The following is an 18396-nucleotide window of genomic DNA, read 5'->3' on the forward strand; positions in this document are numbered from 1 at the left end:
AGAATTCTGTATGTCTCAAATAATGGATCAAATTTGTGCTAATAGGCATAAACTCAATTCAATAGCATTGCAATTTCCAAAAAACTAGCAAGTATGTAGCTTTTTTTTTTATAAGCTAAACAGCACACAATATTTATAAAATTGTTCTAACATTTAAAATGTAAATATTGATACCTTGTCGTTACACTTCGTAACTTGTAGTTATAAATATTTATATTTTAAGTGTTAGAACAGCTGTTTCTTCAGTTTTGTATTTAACTAGACATAGCTTTTTTCCTTAGAATACACTACCAAAAAATATTTGTAAACTTATACTACATTCCAGCTGTCATCAAGACAAAGCTAGACAAAAGTCAGCACATCAGTGTAAAATATTAGGAAAAAAGCATGTTTTCATCCATTAAAGCTGAAAAAATTATTTTAAGCACATCTAAACCTCACATTTAAGGTTCTAACTCAGTTATTTAAACTCACAGATAACCGTCTACAAGAGGAAAAACAAGCATGCAAGTTTTCATGAACAGAACATTAACCTCATTAGCTGTGCAAACATGTTTTTCTTTATTATAAAAAAGATAAAATGCTTGCTTCTATGGGTGTAATTTCTAAAATGGAATCTGAACTCAGTTAAGTATACTGGATGTATTATGAAACATGCTTCTCTACAGCTTATTTAAACAAAGAGCTGCTGTTAAATCCACTTAGCTAATGCTTAATTGAAATGAAGTACAGGATGAAGCCTGAGTCAGCCAGAGGGGAATGAGGATGTGCTTATTTATAAGACTTCACACATTATACCAAGTTGACACTTTTAGTATGAACACAGGGCTGGGGGCAGGGGCAGCAGGGAAGCAAGCTAAGTATTTCCCCTGGGGGAAGAAGGGAAGGGAATTGTAAGATACAGCATAAAATTTCCTGAAAAGACATATAGGGTTTATTTTTTGCAACTGAGGATTTTTTTCATTGAGGATAGCCACTTATAAAATAGAACTCACTGCCACATAAAAATTGCTGTTAAAAAATAAAAACCAATATTTAACATTCAGATCCAGACTGGACTGTCAAACAAAGAGGCTCTTCAGTTTAAAAGTACCCCACTGGTGTCAAGAAAAAAGAAAGCTACTGGAATTACTTCAGCTTCTCCAAAAAGCAATGCTAAGTTAGTGATCAGTAAATATCTCAAGTATTCCTAATTCCTTAAAAATTCTGCTAAAAGTCCTCCAATTCCTGAATTATGTTTTTTGCTTATTCATGCAGAGGATATATAAAGCAACACCTCATCTGTCAGATTTAAGTAGAAGACAAATCAACGCTGAATGGTAAGTCCAGTTTAATAAAGTTTTCTAGAAGCATCCAGAGACCTTAAACCAGAAAAGTTAGGATACTCCCCAAATGGGGTAGGGGAGTCCTGTCTCCTGCAGGAGACAGGAATAACAACATCTTCTGTTCAGACCAAAAAAGAAAAAATAAACGAAAGCAGGGCACTAAGTCAAGGGAAGAATAAAACCTTTGTGGAATATAGTCCCCTCTGCATAAACACACTTCTCTTAAAACAGAATAGAAAGGAATAAAAATGGGCCAAAAGATGACTATAGCCTCTTCCAGGATTAAGTATTCATATTAGTTTTACACAACTTTGATTCCATACTCTTCATTAGGTATTCTCCTATTTTTGGACTGAACTTAGGCTAAAACTTGTACACGAGGATCAGTTCAGCTTCAGGCATAACCTGCATCTCTCTCGTGCTGCCAGCACCAGCCAAGCAGCTAGAGCATTTGTATTGATGCAGAGCAACTGACAGCAGCAATACCACTGCCAATTAGACCAGATTTACACCCTCATCCACTGCACTCTGACACTGCCCCAGTACCCTTCGGACTCCAGCCCACCGCTGGATCTGCTTCCTCTGGAACAGCTATAAGGGTGTCATTCCACCCAGTCTTGCCCTTTTGGAAGTTTCAGAGCAGGCTTCCTACTGCAGGAAGCCTTTGCTTCACCAGAATTCAGGAAGAAAGACACAGTGTTTTAAGGCTACAGTCACACAATTGCTCCCTAAAGATGATGGATTAACTGGAAGTTAAATCTACCTTTGTGTTTTCAAAGGTACAGATTTCTTGTTTACATGTGCAACTCCTTAAGCATTTTCCTTCTTAACTGGACAAAACTCTGCACAAGGGACAGTATACAATAGTAAATACTATTACAGTAGCATATACGACAGTAAATGCTGAGAAAGTTGGTGCAGGGATGTGGGACTGGAGCTGTGGAGTACACAAGTGGCTCAATTTCTCAGACCCCATGAAGTTACCCCAGGAACCAAAGGTTATTTGCTCTTAAGTATTTAGAACAGCAGATGCAAAAACTCACTTCAAATAAATATTAAATCCCATTAATAATGTACAGCAACCAAAATGTCATCAAAATTATTTCATTTACCTGGAAGGAGCAACACCTACTAAATTAGGACCCAGCCCTCTAAACAGAGAACGAGGACCTTCCTTTTGCAAGATCATCCTAGAAAACAAAAAAGTGACAATACTGTAACATTCACATCAAAATTAAGGAATGTATTGACCACCATTACTACATCACTTTAAGCTTTACTCTGTATAAAACTTTCATCATATCTGACAATGCAGTGCTGACCACAAAAGATTAGTCATTTCCTAGATAAGCATAAAATAAGATTCCATTATTGCTTGACATGTCATAGAAATCCAGGAACTAAATGCAGAAGTAGAGCCTTATGTTGTCAACACAGACCTACCTTTGAGATAGGAACCTTACCTTATCTTTGAGATAGGAACACATACATACACAGAGTTATCTGATATTAGGAAGTTAAAGAAAGCGTCCTTTTATCAGGGAGAAAATACTAAGCATGGAAATGTTCATATTCCTGTAGGTTCTAGATTGTTCGACAAACAAAAGTATTTGTTTCTGTTCTACATTCCTTTCATTACCCTTTATCTCCCAATGTTTTTGTGTGGGAGGGACAGGGAGTGAAAGGCAAGGGAGGAGAGTGACTTATGAAGGTTCAGTTACAGCAAGTCATACGCCTTCCAAGAGCGGCTCAAGATGATGTTAGGTCTACTGCTTATCATGCCCAGCCAGGCACATCTTTTACAATCTATTATCTAATCTTCTCAAAACCACAGAACCCTAAACATGGCTTTGCATGTGCTACCCTGGTTTGATTCTACAAGTCTCCTAACAGTACGCTAAGCTACATGTCAGAAGTTAAGAGGAAAACAGCCTTTCAGATACAAGGCCTGCCTTCCCCATCTCCATACATGATTTAAATCCACGAAGCATTCAACGAGGAACCCATCCTTCACATTATTCTTTCTGCAAGATACTGTGAGGACTCTTGACTACAGTAAAAGGAAAGGGAAACCTCCAGAGTGCTCGGTGGCCCCTCCTTGAGGCTTGCAGGGATTCCCTCCTATCAGTTCTGAACCACTGCCTGCGTGCTCCTACCTAGGCACTGTTGCTGGGCTATGCAGCCAATGGTTTTTCCTCTTTGACTTGCTCCAGAAAAGACAATCTTTACCTCCTCATGCAAGGTAATGCACTCATGTTTGAGCTTAACTGAAAAATATCCACTATAAACACAGCTCTGGAAAGACAGCTTGGGTGGCGGGGGTGTCACCTTCCGCCTTTGTGGGATTTACAGAGAAACATAGGGATACAAACAGTGAATTGATACCTCAAATAAGGCACTACTAAAATTTTTTTTAATACCTATCCTACGTAACTGTGGTTTTTAGAAAGAGTTGAAAACCATTATGCAGCAAGGTACACTAGCATAGTAAGAGGATATCCATTAATATTCAGGCTTAGTGAAATCAATCTGTCCAACAATCTAGATGCTAATCAGATATAGTATTTTAAAAAATATGGTAGGACATGGGAGGAGAGGAGAAACAACAGCTATTTGCATCCCATTGCTACAAACTGCTCTAGCAATTGCTTTAGAACCAGATTTAAAGTTAAGGATTAACTACTTCACTAGATGTTGCAACACAGAACTATGTGCTTATTGATTTAGAAACACCGGCCAATACACACAAATCGTTCTCCTGTATATTTCTTCTTCAAAGAGACATGCAGGTTAATGACAAGTCAATTACTCAATAAAGCAAGCTACCATTGTATAAATGGCTATTTTGTTTTAAATTTACTATCAGAGCAAACACATGAAAACCATCTACAGCACTGAAGGATTCCAAAATTATTCTGATTTCCAGCAGCTGATTCACCACAGTTCTGTTGCTAAATGAAATTGAAAGTTTACGTTTGTTTTCAGTAAGCAAAATTAAAAATGGTTGTTCTTCACAGTTACCACCACTATTTAAGAATGCTGGCATATAATGTGGCCAGCAACATTTTCACTTTGTGTTCACAACAATTAGATATGACATAGGCCTGTTGGAGCGAGTCCAGAGGAGGGCCAGAGAGATGATCAGAGGCTGGAGCACCTCTGCTGTGAGGACAGGCTGAGAGAGTTGGGGTTGTTCAGCCTGGAGAAGAGAAGGCTCTGGGGAGACCTAAAGGGAGCCTACAGGAAAGATGGGGAGAAACTCTTCATCAGGGACGGAAGTGATAGGACAAGGGGCAACAGTTTTAAGCTGAAAGAGCAGAGATTTGGATTAGGTATTAGGAAGAAATCCTTTACTGTGAGGGTGGTGAGGCACTGGCATAGGTTTCCCAGAGGACTGTGGATGCCCCATCCCTAGAAGTGTTCAAGGCCAGGCTGGATGGGGCTTTGAGCAACCTGTTCTAGTGGGAGGTGTCCCTGCCCATGGCAGGGGAGTTGGAACTAGATGATCTTTAAGGTCCCTTCCAACTCTAACCAGTCTACAAGTCTATGATTTCACTATGTGGGTACAGTTGCTCCACAGCAATAATTGGAGTATTGAACACATACCCAAAAGCACTTTGGAAATAAAAATTAGACATGTCTGTCATCCTGAAAGCATTTCTAACATTTGCAGAAGGAATTATTCCAAAAATCTTGCCATATTCCAGAGCTCAGCATGGGCATAGCACCAGATTACAGCAAAGCTGAACCCAATTAACATGATCTGTACCCACTTCAAACACTATTTAAAAATCACTACCACCACAGCATCATGTGTTACACATATAACATACACATGTACACAAAACACTCAGCAAGCTCAGTGTCTTAAGAGAAACTTAAGAGTGAAGTGCACCAGGTCTATTTGTTTCTTCTGGATCTACAGTGACCCAAGACTTGACATAGAAACAAAGAGTAAAAGAGAGGTTGCAGCAAGATTTATAAGGGTGGTAGTCACTGATGCCCCTCTGCATTCACAGACACCAGCTGGACAAGTTCCAGAGCCTACACTGAAAATAAGACAAACTTTTTGCATTAAAGAGCAGATTCCAGAGCCTGCACTGTTTATCGAAATCAGTAAATGGCAAATCCATGGTTGGAAGAGCAGCACAAATGCTCAGTACGGACTCAGCTGACCTGTGTCACATGGGGAAGTCTACACTGGGAGGCCGGTCAGATTTCCATTATCAAGACCCAGCAAGGTTAGTTACAAGATGCATCTGCAATATGATATATGCCACAGATATTTAAGGGAATTTGATTTTGTCGCCAGAGAATGCAGTCATCTGTACAAATTCCTCTGAGTTTCTTTCCTGACACAGATGCCTTTGAAGTCACCTCTGCTGACACTTAAGATGCAGAAGCAATTCCACAGCAGTCAGTTAACTGAAATTCTGACATCATTTGCCTGATTCACCCCACTTTTATACTGAGTATTGTAAGCCTTAGAGCACTGCACTGAATTTGGTACAAGAAGAGACAACCAAACCGTGACAAGTCAAAAACTACCAAGTGACAGTAAAGGCACGAGAGTGACAGAGGGACCCAGTTTGATTTCGCCACTAAACAGACCTAGTTCCTTAACCAGCAGACACTAAGAATTATTATGTCCTGCACCTACACATTTTTATTATCACAGTCCATTGCCATGTCATTTGGGATTTTTTTCATATTTACTGTATTTAAAGAGCTTGAAACCCAAAGTTACTTGGCATCTCAGTTGTTTGATGCTGACCTGGAAGAAAACACATCTAAGCAAAGAACAAAACCAGAGATAGATACACATTCTTGTATCACAAATAAACAAACTATATGTCTAAGCAGCAGATTTAAAAAAAAAAAACAAAACAAGAAAACAAACAAGACCTACCAATGAAGTTCGTCATGGACTACCTCTACTTCAGTCTGAATTTGCTTCCTGGGAAGACCAAGTTGTTTTAGGGATGGGTTTAAAGCATAGCAGACTTCCAGAACAAGGGCATACGAAACCAACAGCTGTTCATCATGCTATTCATTCAGACACATTTCTAAATAGAAGATAAATTCATAATCAAGCATGCAGGGAAGAAGCTGAAGGGCTCAACTTCCACCAAGAGAAGCCAGTAAGGCAAGTGTTTTGGATGGAGCTGTCCTTCTTTGTCACAATCTGAGCCCTTCCTTCCCACATACCTGTTCTCAACATGTTCAACCATCAGACTCATATGTAAAAAGGCACTGAATTAAAACTTCCACGATAAGAACTATCTTCCATTCAAGGAACTATGTGGGTACAACCTCCATTTAAGCAAATACTATTCTCTAACCAGATTAAGCCTAAAATCCTGCACCGCAACTGCCAGAAGGAGCTCTATACAAGCTACTTCTCACTGATTAATTGGGGATAGAAGATAGCTAGTCTGAATGGTATCAAATTCTTTCTAAGCAAGAAGTCCTTTCTGGAGGAAAACACTCCTCTCATACCCAAATACTGAAGGTACCTCCCCATAATTGGCTAGCTTGAGTCCCCGAGAGTGAAGTGAACCCTACCTGTGGTCAGTTTAACTGTGGCCATACAAGTCTCCTGCTGGCTACTGAACATCACGAGCACTGGTGGCAAGGAGAGGAAAGGCAGTCCCTGCTCAGTGAGATGCTATGCAAATCATGTAAGAATCTGGCCTCACTTATTTCTTACTAGCTCTAAAAAAGTGTTACTAGTCACACATCCACCAGAAGATATCAAAAGGCAAGGAAGGGTATAGGGTGGTAAAAGCTGAAACAGACTAAGAAGCTGAGTGAATTTTCATAGGACTTCTTGCCTCCATATTCAGCAACATCTATGATTTGGACACAAGACAGTTTAAGAAGTCTTATACTAACACTTTTTCAGGATAAAAATACAGCCTGGCATTTAAGCATTACAGTGCTCCCAGTGAGATGTAGTTTGGACCTGTGAATTGTGCAGGGTACATATATTCTGTCTAATTCAAGGTACAAACACAAGCATGAAAGACATTTGGAAAAGTAGAACGTGAAACTTAGCTACAGTTAAAAGGCAAAATATAGAAAGTCATATCATGACAGATGTAAGAGACTGAATCTTTCACACGGAGTTGTCCAACATGCCTCTTTCCTCCTCCCTCCCCAAACTGAGACAAAAACCTAGTAACATGTACACTCACTTCAAACAATGGAGAGGTCCAGGAGAAACTCTAGTTACTCGATTGACACTAGCACCATTCACAGTGTTGAGATGGACTTCAGAGATGTAGAGAGTCACAGAGGAGGACTGCAATCGTGTTTTCACAACTTCCAGTGGACATGTCAGAATTGCACCAACAGTACCTCCACATCTGCAAAAAGAAATAGGATCATCACATTCCTAACTGCAAAGAAACTGAAGGATACGTTAACATCATACTCAACACAGTCAAACTGCAAAAGGTGAAGAAAAAACTGGATCATGCATGACAATGCTGCTGTTATTTGCCCTTGAAGGGAAGCAAACTTAAGTTAACCCCACAACATGGAGTGAAAATTTAAACAGACAAATAAAGTTTCCCGAAGTAGTGAAGGTGCAGTCTTCAGTACATGCTGTTCAAATCAGTTCTGGAAAGTAGCTCAGTATGTGAAATGTTTAACTCCTTACAGTAAATTTTAACTTCTTTTGAATGTTTAGTGTGCTCCTGATCACAAACAAGGTGCCAAAAATCCATCAGAGGAGAAAAGATTTATGCACTATGCACAGAGTAACACGTAAAGACTGGTTAAAAACTGTGGTGCGGCCATTTTATTAAATTAAAATATTTATGAAGATATCTTCAAAACTCCATTTGTATTTTGGGCATCGTACCATGAAAACAACAATTCTGAGCGTTTCCTGAGTCTACCGATTACAGTAAAACAGACTAGATTCTGAGTACAGAATACTGTAGAGTAGAACCTGGGAAGACAAAAGAGCTTTATGTGGCTAACCAGGTGAAGACGTGCAGATTTTGCTTCAGTCTGTCACTCGTTTCTGTGAACAAGCCAAGGCAAGCCAAGCATGACTTGTGCTGACAGTGGAGTTACTCCCATTCTGCTAGAGCAGAACACAGCCAAGAACATACTGCCTTTGCGCAGCTCTGCTCAGAGGATTCATGTTCTCAGAGGGGCTTGTTCAAAACCAATTTTCTAATATCTACAGTCTTATCTGTTTAACTACAATCATATAGAGCCTCAGAGAAAAACAGCAAATCCACAAACTCTGACTCCAAAGACAACCCCAAATTCCTTGACATTACCAATACAAAAAACTGTTCCCTTGAACCTTTTCCAAGATCACTATTAACTTTGCCAAATACCGTTCTTAAAACTATGACCAGGACACTATATGCACCCTTTTTAAAAAAAAAAAAGGCAAAAAACCCACACACAAAAAAACCATGAAAAACCCCTGACATCAAACCCAGATTTAAATTAGAGAATTAATGATGCTAACAACACAGTCTCAAATCCACTAACACACAAGTACAATTCGTACTAAATTCAAATGGCCCAGCTTTTACTTCTCTGACGCAATAACTAGAGCTGGTGTTTGATTCTGACAATATAATTATCAGCTATTTTGTTGTCATATGAGAGGGTTAAGCACTCCCAAAAATTTAAAAAAGCTGTAAGATTTGTTCAATAGAATTTTAAAAATAACGTCTTCCAAAATGCAAAGAAGAGTCCAGTACAAATTAGAAGTAATAGCTAAGACTTAAGATCTCCTATAAGCTTTCATAGCAAGGTAGCTTTTAGTCTGTTGACTCTCTTCTACTGCAGAGAATACCAGAAATAACAGTAGTTGTTAGCACAGCACTGCACCCTAAAAAACTAATCTGTTCATATGTATTGAACTGACAATACCAAACAGCTGCAAAGTAGGATAATGTTTGATGATGTCCACTTCATGCTCCATTGAAGCCTAGTGACCTAGAGGTATCCTATTATTAAGCCTAAAGGCATCTTGTCCCACCCCTAACTCCAACATTAGACTGAAGTCTAGTCTCTTCAAAGTTTTAATTAAGGAAAGAAATCAAGTTTCTTTGTCAGTCTGGAAAAACTGTTGTCACAGGAAGATGGAAGGCAGTCTTTCAGCGTATGCTGTACACGTGTGGTAACAGACTGATACAGCTTTTAGAGTAGCACGTTTAAGACATCTCTGAATAAGCAATCCCTTGCTTACTCTTCTAACGGTAAGCTACAAATAGACTTTTTAAAATTAAAGTTGCAGGAAAAGGCAGACTAGATGTGCTAATATTTATTTCAGCCAGTGTTGGAAGCAGCAGAAGCCTGTAACACGTAAAGGTTCGTGACATGAGTATCACATGAGAACCACAGGTAGGCCAGTCCTGAAAACTACTTGACACAGAGCTTGAGAGCTTGAGCATGAAGACAGACAGCAAGTTACTGTTTCCTGCAGTGCAACAGCAGACACTGCTGTACGGTAATGTGCCTGTGCAGGCAATGTAGGAAGTTGGCTTTAGAGTTTATTTCCTTTCTTGCAACCCCTGTGTTTCTGATCTCCTCCAGCATACTCCCTTTAAGATCTTTCTGGATTGATTTTGGAGAGGTTACAAAAGGACATGTTTTCAAGCAACACTAATGGCAACAGAAAGCACGTGGTATGGTTTATATTAATGAAAAATACTATGGAAGGGGGAAGAAAGGAGGAGGAAAAGCTTGGCCTGCATTCTTCAACAGGGCTTGGAATTTGGAGCCTTTAATGCTATTGGCTTCACAGCTACATTGCACTGGAAAAATTTTCCAAAGTTGAAGATTAACACTGAGCTGGAGCTTGTGTCCTGCACCACACCCAGATCACCACAAGGGATGTCTGCCTGCAACAGCACTTCTGTCAGACATTCACTATGGACAGGTCAGAAATACTTCATTCAGCAATGGATTACTAGGGAAGAGAACAGACCTACAGCTACTCAATGCTCATTCTTTCTATGTCTGCCTACAGCAAGTGTTGTTCAGTGGTAACCAGCTGATGTAACAGCAGCCAAAAGCTATTTTTACATGCTTCATAAGAAAGCAGCAGACCAACTGCCTCCCTTTAAGCACTGGGTGCCCTTTACCCACACCACATTCCACCATTCAAGTAATTTCAAATAATCAGCATTCTTGGCAGTTTCTTCCTGTTGTGTTATTTAGTTGTGGTTTTTTTGTTGTTGGTTTTGGTTTTTTTTAAGTTTAAGAAATTCTCAGGTTCAGTTGAGATATTTTGAATGTTTTCCACTAACTATTGATAGTTTGGATTAAAATTCTCCTCTGTCCTCTATCTTGAAGATCTCAAATTGCTACTTACAAATGAAGAAAGAGTTTTATAGTGCTATGTGGTTCTGTATTGCTCACAAACGAGCCTTTGCAAAATCCCCAATTTCTACTCCTCTTAATACCTCACTCTCCAGGTCTTCAAAAAGCCCCATATAATAGAGAAAGTGTCTGGAATTGAAGGAGTGAAAGAAAAAGTCCCCAAATGTTGAGGAACCAGACCTTGCTCACGTATCACAAGATCCACTGAGTTTGAACCAAACCACTAAATGAAAGCATAATCCAGGAACTCCACCGATTTATCTAATTCACTTGAACTTTAAGATAAACAGTGCCAAGCTTGACAAAAATCTGTTTATGAGAAACTGTCAGTAAACATAGCTTGTAGGTAAACAAATGAGGGACAATTCAATAACTATGCACCCTGTACAAATAAGCAACTTCTAAGCAGCACATCAACTGTTCTGTCACCAGCATCAATGATAGTGTATTTTACTTAGAAATATATTTCCGGCCTTGCTTATTTAACACACTACTAGAAATACCATGAAAGAGACAGCTACTTCTTTGTGCTCTCAAGTCCTGGCAGGCCATTAACAGCCAACCACCAGCTCCAGCTTAGCAAAAGTGTTCCATAAATTGCCAGCAGATCGCCACCACCACTCCTGCTACCCTCCTCACCGGTTCAAATTAAGGGGAGAGGAGGTTTTTTTAGTTTGTGTCTTAACACAAATTAGGGAGTAGTACAGTTTGGAAAAACATTTTCAAAGAGTTAGAAAATTACTAGATTTCTTCTCCTCAATAACACAAGGGGGATTTTGTAAACTACTTAAGAAATTTCTACTATCTAAAACTACTCTGGGCTACAGCATCTCCAGTCATGTCCTAAGCCCCAATAACTGTGACTTGTGAGAGCACTTACATGTAACTTTTTATCCAGGATTAGATGAGTTTCACCTGGTAGAGTGGGTAAGCAAATACACTCCTGCTGACAGAGTATAAACTGGAAAAGATCAAAACCTGAGACATTCCTGTGTCTGAATGTTTACAGCAGTTTCTAATGAATGCTGTTCAGATCATAGAATCATAAACTGAGTAGAGTTGGAAGGGACCTTCAAGATCATCTAGTTCCAACCCCCTTGCCATAGGCAGCGACACCTCCCATTAGACCAGGTTGCTCAAAGCCCCATCCAGCCTGGTCCTGAGCACCTCCAGGGATGGAAGGATCCACAACTTCTCTGGGAAACCTATGCCAGTGTCTCACCACCCTCACAGTAAAGAATTTCTTCCTAATGTCTAATCTAAATTCCCTGTCTTCCAGTTTAAAAACGTTACTCCTCATCCTGTTGCTACAATCCCTCCTCATCTCTCCTGTAGGCCCCCTTTAGGTACTGAAAGGCTGCTATAAGGTCTCCCCAGAGCCCTCTCTTCCCAAGACTGAACAAGCACAACTCTCTCAGACTGTCCTCATAGGGGAGGTACTCAAACCCTCTGATCATCTTCATGGCCTCCTCTGGACTCACTCCAACAGGTCCATATCCTTCTTATGTTGGGGACCCTAGACCTGGACACAGTACTCCAGGTCAGGTCTCATAAGAGCAGAGCAGAGGGGCAAGCCACTTGCTCATTTTGGCTATCCTAAATTTGACATTTGCCTCTAATCAATGTTTACTACAAGCCTTTTTCAGCTTTGCCAAGTATAAGAAAAACTTGCAAAGCAGACTTTCATGAAAAACACCTGATCACACAAGGGCATGGGAATCCACCTGGGATTCCACCTTGAGAATCCCAAGTAATTTGAAGATCAACAATCAGTAGATAAATCCACAAAAATAAGCACAGAGGTAAAAAAGGAAGATTAAAACCCCACTCTATTAACACAGTCAAGTTAGAGAATTAAATCTGCAGCTTAAAGTGTACAAGAAGGCACAACAGACATTGCACTCAGTGGAAGAAAGATGGGCAGTTATCTAACCTGCAGGATCATGACAAACTTAAAACAGTAAAACTAAGAACAGTTGTCTTTACTTGACATCTCTTGGACAGAAGAATCCGGGAAGATGGGAATGCTCTCCTAAATGGCAGCTTACTCCAGAGAGCACCCATGCAAAAAAAACCCCCAAATATTTCATTTGATCCCTAATGTGCATTTACAAGTCCATCACCTCACCGGATTAACAGAAACAAACCTGGAACTATTTGGGCTTTAAACTCCCCTAGCAATTCAACACAGATTCAGTTTTGTATCTCTTGTATCTATTGACAACCGTTTTCCCCAGATTAATCTGTATTATTTGTGAGACACTTCAAGGAAAGAAACATGCATATGCTTCAAAAACCTAGTCCTGTTTGGCATTCAAATGCCAGGTTCTATTTCCAGAGATGGCTGCACAAGGAAGGAGATAACTTGCAAGAATAAAAGACAGTTAAGGAATCACTGCCTTTCTCCAGAGTAGCTGAGTATCTCCTACTGTTACCTTACACCCCTGCAAGTAAAAGCAGAGACAGCTCCAGCATGGATGAGGGTCTCCGCTTCAGCCACTGGACTGTCTATAAACGCTCCAAAGGAGATTAATATTCCCAATGTCAGTGTCAGCTGACCTAGAATTGAAACTGTCAGTGTAATAATTTTTTTATTCCTTGAGATATTTATGTAGTTTATACAAATAAAAGATGAGGCTGCATAGTGCTAGTCTCAGATTCACCTCTCACAGTATTTGTAACCACAGCCTCAAAGACTCAAAGATAACCCCTGACCCTGTTATCTTGGGTCTACATTCATTCATGCATTTTACCAGCTGTTTCTCTTTCCTGCATGAAAATGAAAGTTCCATGCAAATATTGGCTACCAAGAAAAAGCAAGAAAACTGAGCTCAAAACTCTGTCAAAAGAAACAAAACCCAAGCCACTTGCAAACAGAACTCCTTCTAATCTCTTCACCACTTACTGCAAATTCAGGTCCCAAATCTATCAGCAATTTCATAGAACTGTTTTACTACACATGTAACTTTCACATCAACAGACGACATTGCAGATTTTGATATTAAGTTTACAGTATCCCTCTTTTGAGGGTAAGGGCTTTAGCAAGCGCAACTTTTAGAAACAGCAAGAACGTATCTCATTAATCCTGTATTTGCAGGGTTTTCCTGTTGTTCTACTGCTGAACTGGTATGTTATACACCTTTCCATCTTTAGTATTAATATTACTAAGAGTACTAGCAGCCAGAAACACTTAACCTCCTTATTCATCGGTTGTGTTTCTTTGCTGAAACTTAGACATGTAAGTTAAGCTAACATCCCTGAACTAAAAATACTAATCAAACTTGCTATTTCCAATTAAAAGCATAAAAATAACTTTCCCCTGATGTGCTGACATATAGAAACCTACAAGTGAAAACAGGAAAAACACCACAAGCGGAATAAGCATCACTGGGATACATTATCCAAAACAAACATCAACATATACAGTGTAGCTTCTGTTAGGAACCAGGGCAAATAAGTATTCATAACAGCATTTGTATTAAGTAAAAACAGCTGAAAACATCAGTCATCTAGAAGGAAATATGAGAAACAACAGCTTCACAGTTTCTCAAGTATTGACAGCAATTTTAATGCAATTTGGTAACCTCATGGGAACAAAACCCCAAGCTACTCAGTGCTCTAAACAAACACTGCCTTATCCCCCACAGAAGAGTATCTGAACACAAAAATAACCTGAAGTTTGGATAGAAGAGTACTGATCTTCTCCTGTGCCTTACAACAGGAAGAACTCATTCTGAAAGACATCCCAGGTTATGCCAGGAATGTATATTAGGGTAGAGTGGAGTCGAAGTGCTTGGCAACTCAGTTTGGCTCAAGTGGCTATTTTCTGAAAGGGAGTAAAAAAGCCCCTATCATCACAGTACCTGCTACATTATTAACTAATATCTTCTTAAAAAACAAAGAAACCCAAGGGTCTTTCACCTTTACTTCATACATTTCAAAAGTGTGTGATCTTTATGAAGAATTCAAGCATTTATCTTGAATATATTTTCTGAGTCTTAACTATTTCAGCCTCTGCAGGGATTTGCCAAGAACCTCTGTCAGAAAAAGAGTGATTTAAATCACAGATCAATTCAAGACAGTTCTATAATCAGGACAAATAAACAGAGACTCCTCCCTATACTCGCTCACATATTAAATTAGAAAATAACCAACTTTCTGCAAGGAACACCAAGAGTAAAGAAATAATTAAGTAAACTTGCGACGGTCCAACCCTGAACTCAGAAAAGCAGCTGTTCACCTCCTAACCCCTAACAGTGCCTCCTTCTGCTGAGGGAACAAAGCCCAAGCAAGTTCCCATGTACTGATGGAAGTCTGTATGATACAGAATTACTGTCATAAGCTTTCTGGAAATGAAGAATAAATCACAAAAATCTGGAAGTTATTTTTGTAGCCAACACCTGAATTTTCATCTGATGTAACAATTATGATTGCAACCAGGTATGATCAAAACATACTAATCTTACCTATAGAACAAAACATTAAGGTCTTTTTACTACTTTTTGTTGTTGGTTTAAGTAGTCTAATAACTAGAAAGACATGTAACTTACGTACTTGAACTAAAGTGTTCATCAAAAGCGTACATTTCAATCACAACACTTTGTAATTTAAGGATGCAGACTGTTCAATTGATTCTTCTCGGTTTGGAACAAAAGCACCTGAGTTTATACTACCAACATGCTGTCTACAGTGACAACACTTGCTATTTGACTAGGAGATGGAAAACCAGAAGAAACACAGAAAAAAACCCCTGCAGATTGATTCTTGAAACAGAAGAGTTCTGAGCAATGCAATCGCATAGCTCAGAAGAAAAAAAATTAAAAAAAAAAAATCAAGTTTCACCTGAAGCACAATTTTCCATCATGATCAAACACTACAAGTGCCCAGGTAGTTCCTGCTCCCACAAGGACAAGCCACTATTAGCAAACGGAGCTGTGGTAACTACATGGTTTGTGGAAACAGAACCTGACAAATAGGAGTATCATGACAAAATACAGGTTAAGGAAGTGATTTCAAACATGTCACAGCATGAAACTGAACTCCAGGTACACTGTTGATCCATTCAGGTATGCTCCCTGCAATTACTCTCCAGTAGAGTGCAAACAAAACAGCAGTTTTGAATATAGCCTAAAAACTATGCTTAAGTGTCTTTACACTACAGTGAAGTTACTGCATGGAACCAATTACTTACCAAGTCTATCAGTTAAAACTGCTTTTCTTTAAGGAATGTGTTCTTAAAAGTTAGCAACTTTTTTCTTTATTAAAAATGAATTCTTTATTTTTCTACTTTATTTCCCATAAATGTGATGCTCTTCTCATGCTATGTATTTTCTACTTATAAGTGTGATTGCTGTTATTTTTACATACCAAACTTCAGAGAATATCCTATTTAAAAAAGTCCAGAAGGTCCAAGTAGTACATGAGGGTAGAGTTGCATATAAGTGAAGTAGTACTTTGTTGATGTATTGGCAAACACATGAACTAGTCCAGCAAAATCATTTAGGTGTGCTTTCTTTTCTAGAAAAAAAAACAAGTAACGCACCACTTCAATGATGGTGCTAGAAACAAAATTAAAGCCATTCCAAATGAGTACTAAATTATTTCTTTTTAGACTTAGAATTAGTATTTCTATCACAAAATATTGGTTGTATTTACAATCAATGTGCAGTTATGAAACAGAGATGGGATTCTTAAAAATGAAACTATTTGAGTAAAAATTACTTTAGAAAAACAAAGCAATAGTAATTACTGAGTAATTCCCTGCCCCAGGAGCCAGCACTGCTAAAAGAGTCTATCAAACCTGTTAGAAAGGGATAGGGATGCAGAGACAGAAAAAAAGGATTGAGAAGAAAAATTATTAGAAATATGAAACTAACTCCCAGCATAAACTTGTAATGGCCCAGAAGTACTGCAGTTTGACAGTTGTTGAATTGGTCATGAAAGAAATACACAGATACAGAAAAATCGCAGGATGGCCCAACCTACATTACTAAAACAGCAATGTCATCAGTTACAGTTTCATTACAGAAAGCAGGAACTGAAGATTGAACTTAGACATTACAAAAAAAAGACCTGCAGATTAAGATAATAATGTTGTTTCCATGCAGTCTCCAGTGAAACCTAAAGGGAAACAACACTTCCTTCCTGTTTCTTTAAGTTTGCCTGAAGACTAAAGATCACTCGGGTGATCTGTAGTCCATCATGCCTGCAAAGAAGTCATGAGATGACCCTGAACAACTTTCCTACTGCTAAATGTGACCAAACATACAACATTAGCTTTGCTGAACTAAGGTTACAGGAAACGTGTGGCTAGCACATGAGGAAACAGCATTCAGCCTTTTCCTCACAGTATAACCCTTGACCGAACTGGCCAGCAGCTAACAGTATACCAGATTTCTTCATGAAGAATAAGAATGAACAAGTGGAGCTGAGCAATCTTCACCCGGTTTTAAGTTTCAGGTTTATAAACCTGTCTCTATCATCACATATGATTCTGTCTAGGAATGTCCCCCCTATGAAGGTAAGGTGCTACAATAAGGCAGCACTCCTACTGCTTTTCAGAGTGTTTACAAGGATGTGAATTCTGAAGAAAAAAGTACACACTACCACATCTTGGGCCTCCCTCATCCTCTTAAACAGAGTGCCAGAAATTGGGGGAGTGAAAAAGCATCCATATAAGCACTAGATCAGGTGTGTAATAGTGAAAACCGGCAAAGCATGCTGGAAACAGAGAACGTGCTCATGTGTATCCAACTCACCCAGACCTGCTCAGAATGAACACTACATTCTTCTTCCACCTCAAATACCACAGTCCAGAGTCAGTGAGTACAAATAGAAATCCGAGCTTCAAGCTCTCTGTTGGGATGTAAAGTCTGTTCTCAGTCTGGCATTTCTCCCACCTCTGCACAGCCATGCTCACTACCCAAATACACTTTTATCATTAAGCCAAACAGGATCCCCAGCTTCTCTTTCGAGCTAGGTGCTCTTCCCACTTTATCACTGGGGGGAATGCAGGCTGCGTAACTGCATATAACCTAGCATTACAAAGATGAAGACAGACTAACACCTGCAAAGATATGAGTTACCTCAAACCTAACCAAGGCTACAAGGGCCACATCTTTACTTCTAGCTATATTCTTCCCTCCGATTTCTTCTGTCTTCGTGGGTGGAAAGCTGCATGACCGTGTCAAGCCCCACACCTAAAAGCAGTACACACCAGAGTGTTGATATGCATTCAAGCAGCCCTTCGACACCAGAGCTACCAGCCAGCCATGTCTGGACTCCTGAGAGGACAGGAATGTTTGGGCAGCCCCTCCGGCGGGGTGGGGGAGCCCGGGCACAGAGCGCTCAGGCTGTTTCTCCACAGAAAGGCCAGAGAAGGGACAAACTGCCGTAAGGGCGATCAGCGAGAACGGCCTGTGATTAACCTTCACGCCCACTTTCCAAGGGTCCGCGTACCATCCGGGGCCGGCCCGGCTCCCAGCGCGGCCCAGGGGCGCCCACCCGGGCAGTCAGGGCTGCCGGTGAGGCTGGGCCCAAAGGCGAAACACCGGCCCGGAGCAGGCCCGGAAGGGTCTCAGGACAGCGGGCGGGTAGCGGTCCGCCAGCAGCTCCTCACCGCGACAACCCCCCCCGCCCCCCACCACCACCGCGGGGATTCCCACTCACCTCCCCCACGGCCCCTCAGGCACAGAGGTGGGGCAGCAGCCCC

General features: G+C 40.1%; 1 protein-coding gene across 1 annotated transcript in view; it reads right to left on the bottom strand.

Moving 5' to 3' along the window:
* The window catches only part of SLC25A36 (solute carrier family 25 member 36), a 35071-nt gene that overhangs the window by 16151 nt on the left and 524 nt on the right, over positions 1 to 18396 (bottom strand). The window contains exons 2-3 of the mRNA XM_074590380.1: positions 7523 to 7693; positions 2438 to 2515 (exon numbers count right to left, since the gene is read on the bottom strand). Of these exons, the coding sequence (XP_074446481.1) occupies positions 2438 to 2515; positions 7523 to 7693 (249 nt within the window). The remainder of the gene's footprint in view (positions 1 to 2437; positions 2516 to 7522; positions 7694 to 18396) is intronic.

This window comes from Larus michahellis, chromosome 6 (genome assembly GCF_964199755.1).
Source record: "Larus michahellis chromosome 6, bLarMic1.1, whole genome shotgun sequence".
NCBI classification, from domain to species: Eukaryota; Metazoa; Chordata; class Aves; order Charadriiformes; family Laridae; genus Larus; species Larus michahellis.